We start from the raw sequence: 15336 nt of genomic DNA, 5'->3' as shown, positions 1-15336 counted from the left end.
CATCAGTGGGAAAGGGAAAGTCAGGAATGATGGTGTGGTTGCATTCCTGGGTGGTGGACTGATGGAAGGAAGACTGTGGAAGATTCAGGTGTGGGGCGAGAATGATGGTGTTTAGGTGAATCCAGAGTGATGGCTGATCATGAAAGCAAGGCAGTCCAGCAGGCGGAATCCATGCGCAATCCAGGAACGGGCCTTGGGAGGTGAAGAGAAGCCAATTTTAGGGAGCCTTTCAGTTGGAAAGAATCATTGAAGAGGTGGCAGCAAAAGTCAGCTAGGAGGCTAACCCTGAAAGCTGAGGAAAGTATCAGTCAGCCCAAAGCATTATAGTCTTGTGAGTAAGATCAGAATTCAGAGATGGTGTGAGAAGGTAGTCAGGGAACAGAGACCCTTTGACACTTTGGAATCATCCAGTGTGATCCATTGTGGGTTCCTTTTTTCACTGGGTGAATCCTGTTTTCTTCAGTAGTATCTCCATCTTATCTTCTTGAAACTCCTTTTTCTCCCCCTTCTCCTTTCAGACTTATAATGGAAAATTCAGGCATACACCAAATTTGAGAGAATAGTACAATGACTCCCTTGTAACCATGGCCTGGTTCTAACAGTTAGTAAGATTTTGTTTCATCTGACCTCCCACTCTTTAGGGGAGGCAACTGATGAATTGTCAAGCAAGTCCCAGTCATCCTATCCTTTGATCTATAAATACACCACATATGCCTCTAACAGATGAGATTAAAAAAAAAAATCAGAATACCATTATCCCAACATAATTAGCAGGACTTCTGTTACCTCATGTCACGTGCAGTCTGTGTTCCATTTCCCCCGATTGTCTTAAAAACATTTTCACACTTGCTTTGTTTGAATCAGATCCAAACTCAAGATCAACACATTGCTTTTGGCTGATAATCTCATAAGTCTCTCTTAATCTGTAAGTTCCTTCAACCTTTTCTTTTTTTTTTAAAACTATATATTTGTTGACTATCTTGGACATCTGTCTTGTAGAAATTCTCACATAATGAATGTGGCTGATTGTGATTCCTGGTGTGTGTTACATGCTCCTTTATTCCTTATCTTTCCTGGCAAATTGGTCATTAGATGTGGAGGCTTCATTAGATTTAAATTCATTTTTTAAAAATTGAAATATAATTTACACACAGTGAGATAAACAGATCTCTGTTATGCAGTTCACTGAGTTTTGGCAAATGCATACATTCATGTCACGCACACTCCATCAAAATGTAAAACGTTTCTGTTACCCTGCTTTCTTACTTTCTTTTGATCACTTCTTCACCATATATGTGGAAATCAAGCTACACCTACCAAGGACAGCTGAGAATTTTCACTCCCTGTTCTAGCCCTGCCTTGCCCACGGATATTTTAGCGCCAACTTTGGAAGATTGCTTCCTCATTAAAGATAACATGGAGAGTCCTGCTGTCTTTTGCACCAACTCTTCCTATGACCAGTCAATATATTTTTGCTGGCATCTTATGTCAGGACAATTTCAGTTGCAAGGAAGAAAAATTTGGATCTAAATTGGCTTGAATAATGAAGAGATTTCACTGCCTCATGATCCTGAAAATTCTAGACATAGATCCTGGTTTCAAGGGAACCATGATCCAGTGGTTCAAACGGTATCCCCAGGGGACTGGCTTTTTCCCCCATTTTTCTGCTCTGCCATCCACTGGGTCAACTTCATATTGTGTTTGGGTCCAGGATGTTAGCCAGTCCCAGGACTGCATGCTTTCTCAATCACATCTGGCAAGGAAGACTACATTTTTCCCACTGTAAGTACTAAAAATTATGAGATTCACCCTGATTGGTTTGACATAGGTCACATGCCCACTCCTGGTCCAGTCAGCCATTCAACTCCAGGGTCAGGAGTATAGTCAGCTGCTGCAGAGCCACTTGGATCTCTGACATGAAATCCAGGGGCTGTTGGTAGAAGAGACTGGTTGGGGCTTCCCTGGTGGTCCAGTGGTTAAGACTTCATCTTCCAGTGCAGGGCATGTGGGTTTGATTCCTGGTCTGGAAGCTAAGATCCCACAGGCCTTATGGTCAAAAACCCAGAACATAAGCAACAGAAGCAATCTTGTATCAAATTCAATAAAAACTTTAAAAATAGTTCACATTAAAAAAAAATCTTTAAATGTTAAAAAAAAAAAAAAGATTGAGATCGGTTGCTGCAGGGGCAACCACAGATGTCTGTTAGAATCATCTTGGCCCCCAGAGCGTCCGTGACTGGGCCCCACCTGCCTCTGCCTCCCTGGAGCAGCCAAGCTCCTGGGCCAGACCCTACACCAGACCTTTCCTCGCCATCCTCCTTGCCAGCCTGCCCAGTTTCTCTATGTGAGCGTAGGGGTGAGGTGGTCACCGTGTTCACTCGGAGCTTGATGTTTTCAGCTGGGAGAAACGCACAGACCCCCGAGGCAGGTTCTACTACGTGGACCACAATACCCGGACCACCACATGGCAGCGCCCCACAGCCGAGTACGTGCGGAACTACGAGCAGTGGCAGTCCCAACGCAACCAGCTCCAGGGCGCCATGCAGCACTTCAGCCAAAGATTCCTCTACCAGGTGAGACGCGGGGGCCGGCCACAGGTGGAGGGCGAGCCTCCTGGCGCTATGAAACAGGCAGCTTCACACATTCTCCTTCCACCTGTTCGGTTGAGTAGGGAAAACAGTGGGTAGAAATGTCAGGCCCTGGAGATTTTACTCATTACAGCGAAATTCCTCAAAACTCTGGCATTTCTAACTTAGTGACTCAGTGTCTAGCTTCTGTATTTATGGGCTCAGTACCTGTGTCTGTAACCGAATTTCCCATCTTCCTTCTGAGACTGGATTTCTCTTCCGGTCCTTCCATCCAGGTCCATTTATCCTGCCTTGAGACCTGAAGGTCACTGTGACCTCTCCCATACCTCACCTTTTCAGATCTTTATTATCTGACAGATTCTAAAAGCTGGAGGGACTTTAATGTTCGCCTGGATCTGGGGATGGGCAAACTGTGGCCTCTGGACCAAATTGGCCCCCATCTGGTTTTGTAAATTAAAGTTTTATTGGAACACATGTACACTCGGTAGTCAAGGTTTTGACTGTGGCTGCTTTTGTGCTACAGTGACAGAGCTGAGTAGCCACAACAGAGACCAGGCGGCCCATAAAGTCTAAAATATTTTTTTTATGGCTGTTTACAGAAAAATTGTATGGATCCACCGGTCTAGATCAATTTCTTCTATCTGATTCTTGATTTTCCCCTTCTCCTCCCACCTGGAAGGTGAAGGCAGCCTTGGAATTGTCTCTTTGCTGGCATTCTCTCTGATCTGTACTGTTTTGAGCAGAGCTGTCTTCAAATATCACTGTCATTTTGTCACTTTTTAAAAAATCACTGTGGAGGGTTTAAGGGAAGGGGGCTTTGCTCTGAATTGATCACTGGTTCAAAACCTTCTGTGGCCATTACCTTCAGAATAACATTAAAATTTTATAGTCCAGGATTCAGAGTTTTGTGGTCCTGTGTCCCTTTAGGAACTTTCCTTCCTGGGTGTCTGTCTCACTGGAGCCCTGGGTTCCCAGTAACCCAGTGCTTGGTGGGGAGCCTCTTTGACAGAAAGGTGGGATTCTCAAGTTGTAACTCTGATTGCATTTTCTCTGAGCCCCTTGAATTTGAAGCTTGGGATCTGTAATATAGAACCTGTACGAGGTGTGGTATATTGGAGGTTGGAAACTTGTTGAGCTGGTCTATGATATTACCATGTTTAACAAACATTATTTCTATTTGAATTGAACTTCAACCCTACAACTCATGTCTAAGTGCTCAGAAAACCTGTAATTCCAGTTAACTGAATAGCATTCATCATCAGCTTTGCCATCATTTCCACCTCTTTTTCTGTTCACTCAAAGCATGAGCCACTGCATCAACCATAAGACATTGCCCTTGGCTGGCTTGTTACTTCTTTTGTTCGTGGGGGCTGACTGCTCACCATATAGTGTTTGCTTAGTATGAATGAGCAGAAAGTCCGCTGTTTGTCACATTGAGTTGCCTCCAAGGTCAGCTTGATGTCTGTCTACACCCGTGCCCCGTGGTGTGTACCTAGTTCAGCATCTATACTGCTGGGCATCTGGCCGCCCACTCCACAGCCCTTCTACATATGCTGGGTATCATGTTCTGCTATGTTTCAAAACTGGGTGGAATCTGACCCTTTCCTGCGTTTCAGAAATTATTCCTCTTGAGTTGGGCCCCAAGGACTTTCCCTGCCATTTCTTTGGGTGGTCGTGGCTGCAAAACTGGGATGGTCTGAGCAGCTTTGTCCTTTGACTTAGAGACAAGGACGCATTTTAGGAGCCTTGCATAGTTTTTTCTCCCTGCGTACCCACTTTCTCAAATTGAAAAAGAAAAATCCATTGAAGGGCTCCTTCTCCCCCTTCCCTTCCCACACACCGTGTGGGTTCTGTCGGTTGGCCCAGATGTTTGGTGTGTGAAAGGGAAGATTCTGGAGCTCACGTCTGCTTGTGCTTTTGGAGGCATCATCTCCCTCACCTGCCTCTCTCATTTCAACAACACCGTTCTGGGCCTGCAGAGGTAGAACTTTGACTTGGAGTGTCCCCTGAAAGTAAAAGTTCAGGGCTTAAAATAAAAAAGTCCGTTCTGAGTCCTCTAACATGGTTTCCTCAGCGTGGCTGGGGATCCAGGAGGGTTCTAGATGGAGTGATGATTCCCTTTTCTCCCTGAAACAAGACTCATGTTGAAAAATGGGCAGGCCTCTTTTTTTTGGGTCAGCTCTCAATGTCTCTCTGTTGACTTCCCTCCTCTTTGGAATTGGTTTACCCCTCTTGTTTGCTGTGGTGCCATGTCCTGGTTGCAAGTAAGAAGAGTCGCTTTCATAGAGTTATTTTGGGGTTTGGCCTTGGCCCAGGGTTTGACTCGGAAGACTTAAGAACTGATACTATAGCAGTGGCTTCCCCTCTTCCTCCTCCTCTGCCCCTGCTGCTGCTGCTAACGCTCCTGGGCCAAAAGCAGACCTTATTCTTCTTTGCTGCCCTGCAGAGAACATGAACTATACAGTTTGACGTGGAAAGTCTAGGGAATCCCAGATGGCAGCCTCCTGCAATTCCTTCCAGCCTCAACACACACCTTTTTCTATCTCTCTGTTACTGTTCCTTTACTTCTTTTTAAAAAATAATTAATTAAGCATATGGGATCTAGTTCTCTGACCAGGGATTGAACCCGGGCCTCCTGCATTGGGAGCACAGAGTCTTAACCACTGGACCACCAGGGAAGTCCCCATCATTCTTTTTTTAAAAAAATATTTATTTATTTTGGCTGCACCAGGTCTCAGTTGCAGCATGCAGGATCTTCAGTCTTTGTTGTGGCTTGCGGGTTCTTTAGTTGTGGCACATGGGATCTAGTTCCTTGATCAGGGATGGAACCTGGGCCCCCTGCCTTGGGAGCGTGGAGTCTTAGCCACTGGACCACCAGGCAAGTCCCTCGGTCCCTTATTTCTTACACGTTTCCCTCTCCTGATGCCCCAGAGTGCCTTTGTTACTTGTGATCATCACATGCACACTTGTGTTTGACCCATGCTGTCTTGCTTTGCCATCTGTTTTTGTGGTCTTGCTGCCGTCCACAGAGCAAGCCCAGCCTGTTCCTGTGCATCTTCTAATTGCAAAAGGACCCTGCTCGCAGCCTGCTGCCATTTCTGTGGCCACTCCTCCTCCTCTGCCACCTCAATCCTCCTCTAATAATCAGAGGAGAACAGCCAGTGTCAGCAAGACGGAAACACATCACTCTGTGGCTGCTAACGCGTGACGCAAAAGTGCTCTATCCAGAAACAGTGTTTCTTACTCTGTAAAGAGTCCCTTGGATCAAATTCTCAAGCCACCTGAGGTTTCTTCTGCGCCTACTGGTTGCATCCTTTAAAAAAAAAATAAGAAAGGAGCCTGCCTTCCACACTGTAACCTCTGTGCTCTCCCCAGAATTTGTCTTGCCCTCGGCTGTATTTGCTAGACATTCTTTATTTCTGAGTTGGTATCTTAAAATATTACTAGAACTTATCGCTCAGTCCCTGAGGGACTTGAACTCACGTGAGCCCTCTGGCTCACGGCCTGCACCCCAGTTCTCCCCACCCAGGGATGGTTACCAGGAAAATCATTCAACAGCATTCCTTTCTCTTCCTGATAATAAAGGAAGCTATCTTGGTCTCTTGGGGTCACTGGCACACCCCAGGGTCCCCCTTCTGCCAGCAGTCTCCCCACGCCCCTCTCTCTGTGGCTCTCCCAGCTGTGCTCCAGGTAGCACTTGCAATCTCTTGTTTCAGGGGAAGGTGTGGAAGAAGAAGAGAAGGGGCAGGTGATTGGCTCATTGCAGACATGGGATTTTGGGGTTTGGGTTTGCTGGCCAGAAAATATAGATTTTAATTTTTTTAATGTCTCCTTGGCTTCCTTTCATCTCCTCTAAACATATTTCAAGTTGTACTGTATACATTAGGGAAGAAATATCTGAAATAATCAAGTGCTTTGCTTTAACTGTTAAGAGGTAAAATCATGAGTGTCAGCTTCCACTGACCCGTTTCATATATTTGCTCACGTTTATCAGTCTCTGACTTCTCTCCCTTCCTCTCTCTCTCTCCCCCCGACCCCGTGCTGGGGAGGGGGTGATCTAATAGGATGAGAATGAGAGCATACCAAAGGCATTTGTCAGAAAAACCACCTGGATGAGAAAGAGTTAACATCGTGTAAAGTTTCTGACATTAAAAGAAGGCAAAGGTTAAGAAAGGGGCCTGTAAACATTTTTTTTAACTTTATATACTTATTTATGCTGTAGCGTGCAGTATGCGGGGTCTTAGTTTCCTGACTAGGGATCACACCCATGCCCCCTGCATTGGAATTGCGGTGTCTTAACCCCTGTGCCACCAGGGAAGCCCCAAACATTTTTCATTTCTAGTTCAGTACAGGTCACAGAGGCTGTGAGGAAAGACCTTTTGGTGTATTGATTTGTAGAGTTAGACAGGAGATGACTATAAGCCCACTGAAGCCTGGTTGGTACCAGTTGGGAGCTAATTTCCCATCAGAGCTCCTGGATGCTTTGCAGATCATTTGTTTACTCTGAAAACAAAACAAAATAAACAAAACAAAAACAGAAAAATCAGCAAAAAAAAAAAACCCAAAAATTACACCAAATGCTGCTGCTTTTAATTTCTTGACATAATCTTTCCTGTAGTCCTTCCCTTTTGCAAGGACATCCATTGCTCTAGCTCAGTGCTCACCCACTGGCTTCATTATCTGAAGCGCATGTGTGTTTCACAAGGTGGTTGCTTTCCTTCTTTGCCGAGTATAGCTACGAAAAAGTCAGAGGAGCTTGGATTTTATGAGATGCTCACTCCCCTCATTCCCCCACCTCCACACACACACACCAAAAAAAAAACCTCCGTGAATTTGGGAGGTGTTTTTTTCCCCCCAGTAACCATCAGACAAATCTGAATTGTGGTGACAAGCGTAAGGTTGAGGGCAACATGCCTCAAATCGAGGACAGCCTAGCGTCCCACACCTTGGAGAAGTCTCACCCTGCCTCTGCTGAAAGGTGACTCCGTTCCATCAAGGGACCTGTGGTTTCCAGACTTAAACGTCTTTGTTGCAACTTGATTTGGAAGAGATGCCTGTGTCGCCACCACCTCGGAAAGAAAGTTGCTCTGTCATTTCAGCTGGGGGTGGAAGGGGTTTCGTTGGCCGTTGAGTTCTACCAATGTTTTCTCAAGCTGAGACTGAGCTCCATTCATTCTCCTGCCCGTGTGTGGCTCCATCGGCCCCAGACGGGGCCAGCCAGGCAGCCCGAAGTCTGCACTGAGAACTTGATCCGCCTAACATAGCGATTAAATTTTAGTAAGTGAAATAAAAATGCTTCGGCGAGAGAGAAGAAGAAGAAGAAGAAGAAGAAGAAAAAAACAACAGAAAGAGAGAAAGCAAGCAGGGAACAATGCTTGTTTTATTTCACTCTGAAGAGTCTTTGACAGCCCCCCCTTCCCCGCAGGATATGAGAACTCTCGGGCCGCTGCAGCCTGGCCCCAGGGACCCCACAGCAGAATTAGGCAGGGGCTGGGGGGCTCTAATGTAAACAGTAACCCTCAAGGCCTGGAGTCAGCCTCCCCAACCCTGCTTCTTTCTTTCTTTCTCCTGTCTCCCCTTCTCTCTCACCACCTCGCCCCCAGCCCCACCTCCCCAGACAGGCGCCCACAGAACACTGAACAACTTCAGGTTCAGGCCGGAGGAGAATAAAGGTGCTTTGTGAAGGGAAGCCAAGCGTTCCTGGGGGAGGTGAGGGGCCCGGGGCCTGAATGTGCCCTCAGTCCGTCGCACACACGGCTGCTCCCTCTCCCTGCGCACCCAGGAGTGGGGTGGAGGGAGGAGGGCCCAGCCCCCAGCCAGGAAGCTCTGGGCGTGGGCAGGGCTTGTGGGAATGATTTCATTGGAAAGGCCTGCGATATTTTTTCCCCTCCCGTGTGTGGTTCTTGGAGAAAGTTGGAGGTGGTGGTGGTGATTTCAGTCGCCTTGGCTGCCCTGAGCAGGAGCTGAGAGGAGGCACCAGGCCGAGCTTGCCGGGCAGCCCTGCTCCGGGCCCTCCTGCCACGCCTGGGGCCCGCTCCGGGCCTCGGCTCACCTTCACCTGCACACCTCTCCCTCCCCCTCGCTCCACCCTCTTCACTACCTGTCCCGGCCCTCAGTGTGCAGGGTTCTTTTGGGGTTTTTTCCTTCGAAGAAGAAGAAGACTTTGGAGAGGAGCAGATGCCACCTAAGGCCCCACTGTTTGCTCTGCAAAGTGCTGAAATGTGGAAACTAGTCCTTGGCAGTTTTAATTTTGATCGATTGGTTTATTTTTATCCAGCGGCTTTTTTTTTAACCCCTGTGTTTTGCTGTGTTTCTGTGTTTAGTCTTCGAGTGCTTCCACTGACCATGACCCACTGGGCCCGCTCCCTTCCGGCTGGGGTAAGTATTGAGTTCTCTGTTCTGTACCCTCAGGGCGTCAGCTGATGGCTCCGTGGCGCTCTGTCCTCTTTCCCCATGCGTCTTCCTCATTCTTCTGCCTCCGTTCCCCTGTTTCGACTCTTTCCAGCACACCCTCCAGGGATGCCCAGCTGGAACAGTTGCAGGCGATGGGGCTGGAAGGTGGGGAAAATAGCCGAGCTCTCCTGCACCCCCGGAACACCTCCTCCGCCATCACTGCAGGGGCCTGACCCTATGCAAGAAATGTCCCAGCAGCCATGGGACTGTTGGGTTGCAGTGCTGACTTTCAGGGTGCCCCCTCAAGAATCCATCCTATGTGGTGAAGGCATTGTGACACTGGCTGATTTCTAGATGCATTTGTAGGTCTGTGGCTGTCTGCTGAGACACCTTACCATACCTTTCTTTGCAGTTGAGATGGTGGAGGACTTCAGCTCGATTTTGAATCATGGAAGCCATCTTTTTACTTGTGATAAATGGCTGTGAAAGGGGCCAGAGGGAAGCAGATGAGAGAGTTGAATGTGGGCTGCTGACATTAGGAAAGTGTACCATTGCTAGTTTATAATGCCATGCTGGATTCTCCCTGTCACTGGAGAATCCCAAGTCCTTCATGTCGTTGGCCAGTAATGAGTTAGAGGGATGGACAGCCGTGACCTGAGAGAGATGGTGGGCCTTATGACTATTTTGGGAAGGAGTGGCTGTGCCAAAAGCGGTCATGAGAGATGGTGGGACTCAGCGCATTCTGCAGCTCTGATCTGGGTCAGGGTTTTGTTCAGTATATATGCCGAGAGTCCTTTGGAGCTGAAGAGGGCAGACTTTGCAAAACTTGGCATATGTCGGGTTTAATTTGTTAGGCCTGCAGGAGACAGTGAACGCCGGTTTGATGGTGTGAAGTTGGGCAGGGGTGTGCTTCCCAACAAAGGAGCTGACAATGATAGGATGAGCATCACCTGAAAAGTGCAGCTTGTGAGCTGGATCCTGTTGATGCAGACACAACTACTGCCTGGTCATAATTTATGGGGTTACATCAACCCCCAGAGACCCCTAGGGTATCACTTAGTCAATTACCACTGCATTCCAGGGCACTGCAAAGACCCTCTAGTCCTTCTAGTGGGATATATCTGTTAGTGAGGTCCCCCCATTTAGTTCTTTATTTTCAGCTCAGGAATCCCTTAGTCACACAGGTGATCCATCTGACTCCCTGAAAGAATGAAAGGTCATAGTTCATTGTTGTCTCAGAGTTTGACAGCAAGTCAAACATGAGCGGGTCAAATAGGTTCCCTGGCTGGGCAGGAAAGGACTCATCAGATGAAATGAGAATTGTGTAAAGCTATCTGGCAGACCCTGTGACCTACAGTGGGGATCCCAGAGTTGTTCCTGGATCCCTAGAGTCAAGTGGTTTGTTTCCATACCAGTTCTGCTAAATGATGATCACCAAGTAGGAGCTGCAGTGGGGTCTTGAGAACAACTCCCAGATGCCAGGTGTGAAATAGCTGAGATGGGAATAGGAGCCATGGCTGGAGTCAGCGCTATTTTACTAATGATCAGGAAAACACACAAGACTGTGATGATGTGAAACTGAGAGGAAAAGGAGCATCTGGCCAAGGGCCCGGGAACCTTCCTGATGGAGTCCTCTGGGCTTTGTGTTGGCTTCCCCAGGGCCCATCTCCCCAGAGAGAGTTAAGAGTCTAAGAATAGCAAAACCGAAGGAGAGTTGCGTTTAGGGCAAGCCTGCTGTTGAGTCTACTGTGCTCAGTCCCGGGTCCCTTTCGGCTCCTCCAGCAGAGACTCCACGTTCTCCCCAAGCACTGACCCAGGGGTCCGGACACCTTAGGTTTAGATCCACGTCGTCTCAGCTCCTCTGACCCTGGGTGTGTGACTGAATGCCCCCGAGTCCCTTTCTTCCTAGATGAAGTTGGGCTAAGATGTTTAAGGACTTTCCCAGCCCTCAAACTACCACGTTGTATGCAGCAAGGTGGTTCCCATGGGCCGTGGGAGGCCCTCACGTAGTGACAGTGGCATCGGCTGGCTGGACAGATCCCCCAGGCTTGGCTTTGGTCCTTGGCCAAGAATACGTGGACAATCTAGTTCATAGCAGAAGCTTCTGGGCTGGGAGTGGCTCCCCAATCCCCTCACAACCCTGTCAGGAAGCCAGTCCTCTGTGGAACAGTCCCACAGGCTGTTCTGAGGTGATGGGAGCTCTGTCATAATCCCAGGCACCTTCTTTTCTTTCTTTTCCTTTTGTCTGTTGTTTTTTTAAATTTCCATCAAGTAATGGATACCAGGTAAGGCAGACAGGGACCAGGACCCTTGGTTGATACTGTGAACATTGCAGGCTGCTGCTCAAGGGGTGGGGGCTGGGCTCCATAGTTCTGGATCTTTTTCAGCTTTTGGGTTCCCTGTAGCTTCTGGAACTGATTATTTTTATTTCTTTAATTTCTCCTTGTCATCAGTAAAGAGGGAGGGCCATGCACATTGTTTGTTTTCAGGACAGAAACAGTGTTGAAAGCTGAGAAACTTTTAAGTTGGGAAAGGTGAGCGCTATCGTGCCTGCCATCCACCTGGAACCAGTGGGTGCCCCCTTCAGTCCCTCTCAGAATCACCAGCTAGAGTTGAGCTTGCCCCTGCAGCCCATACTTTCTCCCTCAAACAACTCAGAGTCATCGTTAGTACAGCAGTAAAGGGCCAGAGAGTAAATATTGTCCAAAGGAGAAAGTATGTCTGAGCTCACCAGACACTGCCCCTCTTGAAGCACACACGTAGGAATAATACCAGGATGCCCACAGCCCCAGGTGTCTGCATGTATGCACAACATAGAGATTTTGCTGGGATGTGGGAGTTTGAGAACCAAACTTTGCCTTTAAGCAGGAGGGTACAGAGGCCCGGTGGTGCTGAGCAGAGAGGTATGAGAGAAAAGGCAGCCTCCCCCCCGTGCCCCCAGTGACCCTGCCTATGGGACAGGGATGCCTAGGTTGGCTGCATCCGAGGACCAGAGAGTAGCCGTGATGGACTGGGGTGGGCGCCAGGGTCGAGGGGAGGCTGGGCTGTGTCTGCACTTTGCACACAGCTGGATGCAATTACGCCTCTGGTTTCAGCTGGCCTGCTCCCCCTCTGTGTTGCCACACCGCCCGCTTCCCTCCAGCAAACCAACCGAAGACGGTGCTTCATCTTGAGTTGAAAACGTGTATACCCCTCCCCTGCTCCCCAGTAGGGAAAGATCCTCTTTGTCCTTTTTTTCGCCAGTGACAGACACGAGTGAGCCAGGCTTGCGCTGGTTAAACTTCTCTAACAGGGTGGGGACAGAGGCAGAGACGCAGACCTAGCACCCAGGAGGTGGGAGCCAGAGGGGAGAGGACATGGGCTCAGCCTGCCTCAATCTGAGCGTCCACTTTTCTTTCTCCTCCCCGGCAGAGAAGAGACAGGACAACGGACGGGTGTATTACGTGAACCACAACACACGCACCACCCAGTGGGAAGACCCTCGCACGCAGGGGTGAGGACTTAGGCCGGGAGGGCTCTGGGTGGGCCCTGTGCACGTCCGTTGGCCTGGTGGCCTCGCACTGTATTTGGCCTCCGTGGCTGATGTTCTGGGACCTTTAAGCACACACAAGTGCCCCCAGACCCTCACGATATAGTGAGAGCTTGAAAGTGGCACCTTACGTTGGCCTTCCTCATGGCTGCAGCGTGGCCTGACTGGCCAGTGTTGCTGGTCTCTGTTGTACAAGCTGCTGATGAAGTGATTTCTGAAGGGTTATGTGAGAACTCCCCCCGACCCCAATACTCCTCTACTACCCACCCCCCAGAAGCTAGTCTGGGATGGGGCACTTGATGTCTTGGGATTGCTGGTGGCTGCTCAGGCCATGGCCATCCACCCAGGGTGGGGATTCTTTGCGCCTTGGGACAGTAATGGTCTCTCTCCGCTGCAGACCTTGGGTATTGCCAAGTACATTTCCTTGAGGCCTGTGCGGGTCCTGGGTAAAAGCAGAGAGAAGGCAGCTCCAGCCTTCTGGGGACCCCTCCCCCCTTAGCATGGATGCCCAGAAGGTGAGATATGAGACCCTGCAGCCCCTCTCTTCCCGTGTTTCCAGGATGATCCAGGAGCCGGCTCTGCCCCCAGGGTGGGAGATGAAGTACACCAGCGAGGGGGTGCGCTACTTCGTGGACCACAATACCCGCACTACCACCTTTAAGGATCCTCGCCCGGGGTTTGAGTCAGGGTAAGGACTTGGCACGTAGGGCTTCCCAGGTGGCGCTAGTCGTAAAGAATCTGTCTACCAACGTAGGAGACGAAAGAGACATGGGTTCAATCCCCGGGTCAGGAAGATCCCCTGGAGAAGGAAATGGCAACCCACTCCAGTATTCTTGCCTGTAAAATCCCATGGACAGAGGAGCCTGGCGGACTACAGTCCATGGGGTCACAAAGAGTCGGACAAGACTGAGCGCCTGAGCACCAGCACCGAGGACTCTGCGCAGGTGACATCACTGTTAGCTTAGGCCTAGTAGAGCTGCTCTTACCACCCTCTAGTGGCCAGTTTTGGTGCCACGCCAGTGGCGATGGGGCGGGAAGGGGCTTCTCTATTGAGACTAACACCGGTGGTCTTTCCCTAAAAGCAAGAGGTCTGGCTTTATTTCTAGGTTTTCTTTTTAACCTTCAAGTCTGCAGAAGATCTTAGTGGCAGTCCCTTCCTTTCTTTTATGCTTTACTTTACTCGTCTCTAAATTAACAGAGCAGTAGCTTTCCTTAGGGCTAATATGTTGCCAAGTTTTGAGAAATCTCGTGGATTCCAGAACAACTTTGCTCTTCCCAGGACGAAACAAGGTTCCCCTGGCGCCTACGACCGAAGTTTTCGGTGGAAGTATCACCAATTCCGTTTCCTCTGCCATGTGAGTTCTGGTACTGGGGCCTCCCCCTGGAGATTGGGGTTACAGAGTCATTTCAGCAGTTTCCTAGCCTAATTGCAGGCGTTGGAACACTTGTGTCTTAGGTGGGAGCAGGTCACTTGTCTCACTCTGAGCAGTTATGTGACATTGTCTTCCATTCCTAGGGGACCAAGTTCTCTACCCCCCAAACCTGGGGGTAGGTGGTAGGGGAAGCCTATTCAACAGACAACTGATCAGATTGAATAGTTACCACCAATGCCCCAATTTGAGGTCTCTGTTTTCCTTTTCTTTTCAGTCAAATGCTCTCCCCAGCCACGTGAAGATCAGCGTTTCCAGGCAGACACTTTTTGAGGATTCTTTCCAACAGGTTAGAGAATAATCACTGAGTCTAAGACCCGGGGCAGGGACAAGGCCCTCTGCTACCACCCTGTCTTCTCTTGTGTGGCCCTTTAAGCCCGCATGATATGGTTTTCAAGGCGTGGGCCTTGGTTATGGGGGATCAGCTGAAGAGCAGGCCTGGGAGTCCCTGGTCGCCTGCCCCTGGCCTGCCATGGAAAGGAGAATGGCTGGCTGGCCACGACCTTCTGTCTCCCCAGATCATGAACATGAAACCGTATGATCTGCGCCGCCGGCTCTACATCATCATGCGTGGCGAGGAGGGCCTGGACTACGGGGGCATCGCCAGGTGAGCTGGGAGCCCTGAAAGGCCGTCCTGCACCCTGCTTCCCCAAGCTGCAGGGCACCCAGCCAGGAAGCTGCTTCCTTTCTCAGACAGTTGCCAAAGCTCTCCTGCACCTTCAGGAGTGGGCAGGAGTGTGGGTGGTCCGGAGGGGCATGAGAACTGGGTCCTGGGGTCCTCTTCTGGGCTAGGCATCAGCTCTCTAGTTGCTGGGTCAAGGGGAGGCCGGGGGGTGGTTTCTAGGGGAGGGGTTCAGGATGATGGCTCTTTTTAAAAAAGTTTTTTTTATTTTGTATTGGGGTATAGTCAATGAAACTGTTGTGATAGTTTTAGGTGAACAGTAAAGGGACTCAGCCGTCCATATACATGTATCCATTTTCCTCCAAACCCCCCTCCCATACAGGCTGCCACACACCATTTGAACAGAGTTCCCTGTGCTGTACAGTGTCATTATTTCTTTACTTTACCCCATCTAGTCGCACCAGTGGGCAGTGGTTAGATACCAGTATTAAGTGGTTGTCCATTGGAATAGACCCTGGACTTCACTTCCTCTTGAGGCAGCTGGGGTGGATTCAGTTGGGGGTCTTGGCGTAGATCTGGCATATATAAGCTGTGTCCCAATCCAAAGGGTATTGATCAATATTCAGCTGCATGTCACGTGCACAGTGACAATAAAATGAAAACAAATGATATACTCCTAAAAAGAACTCAAAGCATTTTCTTGCCCTCACCCCAGTGCTGCTACAAAAGTTAATAGATTCTCTGGCAAAATGTTGCGTTGGACGATGGGGCATG

General features: G+C 49.3%; 1 protein-coding gene across 2 annotated transcripts in view; it reads left to right on the top strand.

Moving 5' to 3' along the window:
- The window catches only part of WWP2 (WW domain containing E3 ubiquitin protein ligase 2), a 147141-nt gene that overhangs the window by 122088 nt on the left and 9717 nt on the right, over window positions 1-15336 (top strand). For both annotated transcript variants that reach the window (XM_027516113.1, XM_027516114.1), the window contains 7 exons: window positions 2399-2573; window positions 8912-8966; window positions 12393-12474; window positions 13070-13198; window positions 13790-13865; window positions 14158-14229; window positions 14459-14547. In XM_027516113.1, coding sequence (XP_027371914.1) covers window positions 2399-2573; window positions 8912-8966; window positions 12393-12474; window positions 13070-13198; window positions 13790-13865; window positions 14158-14229; window positions 14459-14547 — 678 coding nt within the window. The remainder of the gene's footprint in view (window positions 1-2398; window positions 2574-8911; window positions 8967-12392; window positions 12475-13069; window positions 13199-13789; window positions 13866-14157; window positions 14230-14458; window positions 14548-15336) is intronic.

The sequence above is a fragment of the Bos indicus x Bos taurus genome, chromosome 18, assembly GCF_003369695.1.
Source record: "Bos indicus x Bos taurus breed Angus x Brahman F1 hybrid chromosome 18, Bos_hybrid_MaternalHap_v2.0, whole genome shotgun sequence".
NCBI lineage: Eukaryota > Metazoa > Chordata > Mammalia > Artiodactyla > Bovidae > Bos > Bos indicus x Bos taurus.
This window is presented reverse-complemented; position numbering and strand designations above follow the sequence as displayed.